Source organism: Gymnoscopelus braueri (assembly GCF_963280865.1).
Source record: "Gymnoscopelus braueri genome assembly, chromosome: 14".
NCBI classification, from domain to species: domain Eukaryota; kingdom Metazoa; phylum Chordata; class Actinopteri; order Myctophiformes; family Myctophidae; genus Gymnoscopelus; species Gymnoscopelus braueri.
Genome location: NC_137619.1, coordinates 4,012,194 through 4,015,065, shown reverse-complemented (window position 1 = coordinate 4,015,065; position 2,872 = coordinate 4,012,194). Strand labels below are relative to the sequence as shown.

At 44.1% G+C, this 2,872-nt stretch overlaps 1 protein-coding gene across 1 annotated transcript; it reads left to right on the top strand.

Moving 5' to 3' along the window:
* Window positions 1-222: 222 nt before the first annotated feature.
* LOC308100091 (zinc finger MYND domain-containing protein 10-like) lies at window positions 223-1,578 on the top strand (the record flags this gene model as incomplete). The annotated part of the gene is made up of 1 exon (XM_080448991.1): window positions 223-1,578. One exon carries the CDS (start codon window positions 223-225, stop codon window positions 1,576-1,578), a length of 1,356 nt encoding a protein of 451 aa, XP_080305117.1.
* Between the last annotated feature and the right edge of the window lie 1,294 nt (window positions 1,579-2,872).

The following is a 2,872-nucleotide window of genomic DNA, read 5'->3' as shown; positions in this document are numbered from 1 at the left end:
AATAATAAAAGTAACAAAAAAATAACAAAAGTGTCAATGTAGGCTACCTGGAAGTCTATATTTAGGCAATGGTTTGTGCTACATCTGTGTTACGTCACACCCAAATAATGATGTCCAACAGAAAACTAATACTAATAGTTAAAGTGCACTTTAACTATTTTCACACCAACATTTTTCTGCTTGATTTTATTGCTTTTATTTTACGTAGCTTGAGTCTACGGAATGGATACAGCGGTTATTTTTCCTGATGAAGCAGAGGGATATGTGCAAAGTCTGGACACCTTCCCCCTCAGGGAGATAGGCTCTCCGAGATGGTTCATACAGCATGAATATATTGAGAAACTAAACATGCAGGCGATACTAAATGCGCCTGCCACACACGATGACTTCGTCAAGGACCTGCTTGTGTTACACAAAAAGATTCCTACCCTTGTCCACCAGATGATTCTAGTGGAGGTGTGGAAGCAGAAAGTGTTCCCTATCCTTTGTCAACAGCAGGACTTCAGTCCCAAGGCTACATTCCCTCTCTACATAGTGATTCATCATGAGGCCACGATCATAAATCTGCTTGAAACCATAATGTTTCATAAGGATTCATGTGAAGCCGCTGACGATGCGGTGCTCGATTTGGTGGATTACTGCCACCGCAAGCTGACCCTGCTGGCCGGCAAGACCTCCAGGGAGGGAGCCCCTCGCCAGGACCGACATAATCTGGCATTGCAAGCAGACGTGTCCACGCTGCAGGAGTTGCAGGTTCAGAGTGCCGCACTGGAGTTCGATATCTCACTCAAGGCCCTGTCTGTGCTGCGCTACGTCACCGATCATGCCGACAGCATCAGCGTGATCAATCGCATGCTGTGCACCCACAATGTACCTTGCGTATTGGTGCAGCTGTTGGAATGCTGCCCTTGGAGTCGCCACGGCGCGGGCGGGGTAGAGAAGTACATGAACGGCAAATGGCAAACGATTCCTTCGGAGGACCATCAGATGATGACAAAGCTGGACGGCCAGGTCTGGATCGCCCTGTTCAACCTGCTGCTGAGGGAAGACTGTCAGAGAAAATATGACTTCAACAATTTCAACAAGAACCAGATTCTGAAGCTCAGCAGGTTCTTAACGGAGGTTTTAATGGACCAGCTGCCGATCTTGGTAACGCTGCAGCGTTTTCTTGCTCAGCTCCCCATGACGGACTCCGCTCCTCCAAAGAAGGAACTCATTCTGGAGCAGATTCCAGAAATGTGGAACCACATCACGCGTGAGAACTGTGGGAAGTGGAAGGCCATCGCTGATTATCAGGTCAAAGAGACATTCAGTCCCTCTGAGAAAGACCTTAGACGACAAGCTCACAGGTTGGCTCAGACATATAAACTGGACGTAATGGAAAGCTTAATACCTGAGAAACCTAAGTGTGGATCCTGTGGCAAGGAGGAGGCCACGAGGAGGTGCTCTCGCTGCCAGGGAGACTGGTATTGTAACAGAGAATGTCAGGTGAAGCACTGGCCCAAACACAAGACTGCATGCCAGCTGATGGCTGAGGCCACAGAGAAGATTCAGAAGGATTTGAATATGACGGCATAAGAAAGATTGACCGGCAAATGACGTATAGAGCTTGATTTGATTCGAGTGAATCGAGCAAGCAAAACGGATGCACTTCCATGCACCAGTTAGCATGAGATTCCTGTATATTGTAACTGGAATTTTGGAACTGACTGCATGACCAGTATTCTGTTGTAACCCTTCAACTGGAGGGGGCCGAAATATATTTCTGTTGTGAAGTGAGTTGTAAAATGCTTTTTATCACTGAATGTATACATTTTGTTTATACCAACATGTATTTTCATGTGATTCCAACTCAATTTACATTATTTGAATGCCTTTGAAGTGCACCACCAACCGATTAAGATACTACAGCTCCTGTCCTATCTAGGGGTGCCATATATTGACAATTCTTGAGATCCAACATTGGTTGATATGCCTTATATGTAGATAGAGACCACTGATCAGAGACAATGCATAGTAGGCCGATAAACGTCCATTTGATTACCACCAATGTGTTTTGGTTTTTGGACCAACTGGACCATTTGGTTAAAACCAGATGTGCCAACAATAGACAGTGGACAATCATAATCGTGACAGACAATTACATTCATAGTTGTGACCCATCACAGCAAATGGAATCATTGAAAATGTTAGCATTTTTTATTTTATTTTCCATTTATTATTTTCCTTTTCATCATATGCTAATTCCCATCTGGGGTCGCCACAGCGGATCATCTGTTTCTGTTCTATGCATCTTCCTCGGTCACTCCAGCCACCCGTATGCCCTCTCACCGTATCCAAAAACCTCCCCTTGTCTTTCTCTTCTCTTGCCTGGCATTTATTTTATGCATACTTTCTATTGCTCCGAATTTTTATTGCATTTTTGCTATTAATCTGATTTTAGATCGGCACTCGAGACACATTTAAATAAACAAAATTAATTTCATTTGTATTACATTTTTCATACACAGAGAATCTGAGTGCTGCATAGTTAAACAAGACCAGGAGACCTGGTTCTGCCAGACCCAGACTTCACATGACGTGTCAGCCTGTGTCTATGCCCATGTATGGACGAAAGGGGGACAGACTTTTATGGCTGGGGCCTAAGGACAAAGTGACCAAAACCATTTTTTTGCCCATGTATGGAGAAAACAGGTACAAAACATGCCCATGTATGGACGAAAGGGGGACAGACTTTTATGGCTTGGGCCTGAGGACAAAGTGACATTACATTACATTACATTACATTACAGTCATTTAGCAGACGCTTTTATCCAAAGCGACTTACAATAAGTGTATTCAACATGCGAAAACTACTAATCACCAGAAGTCT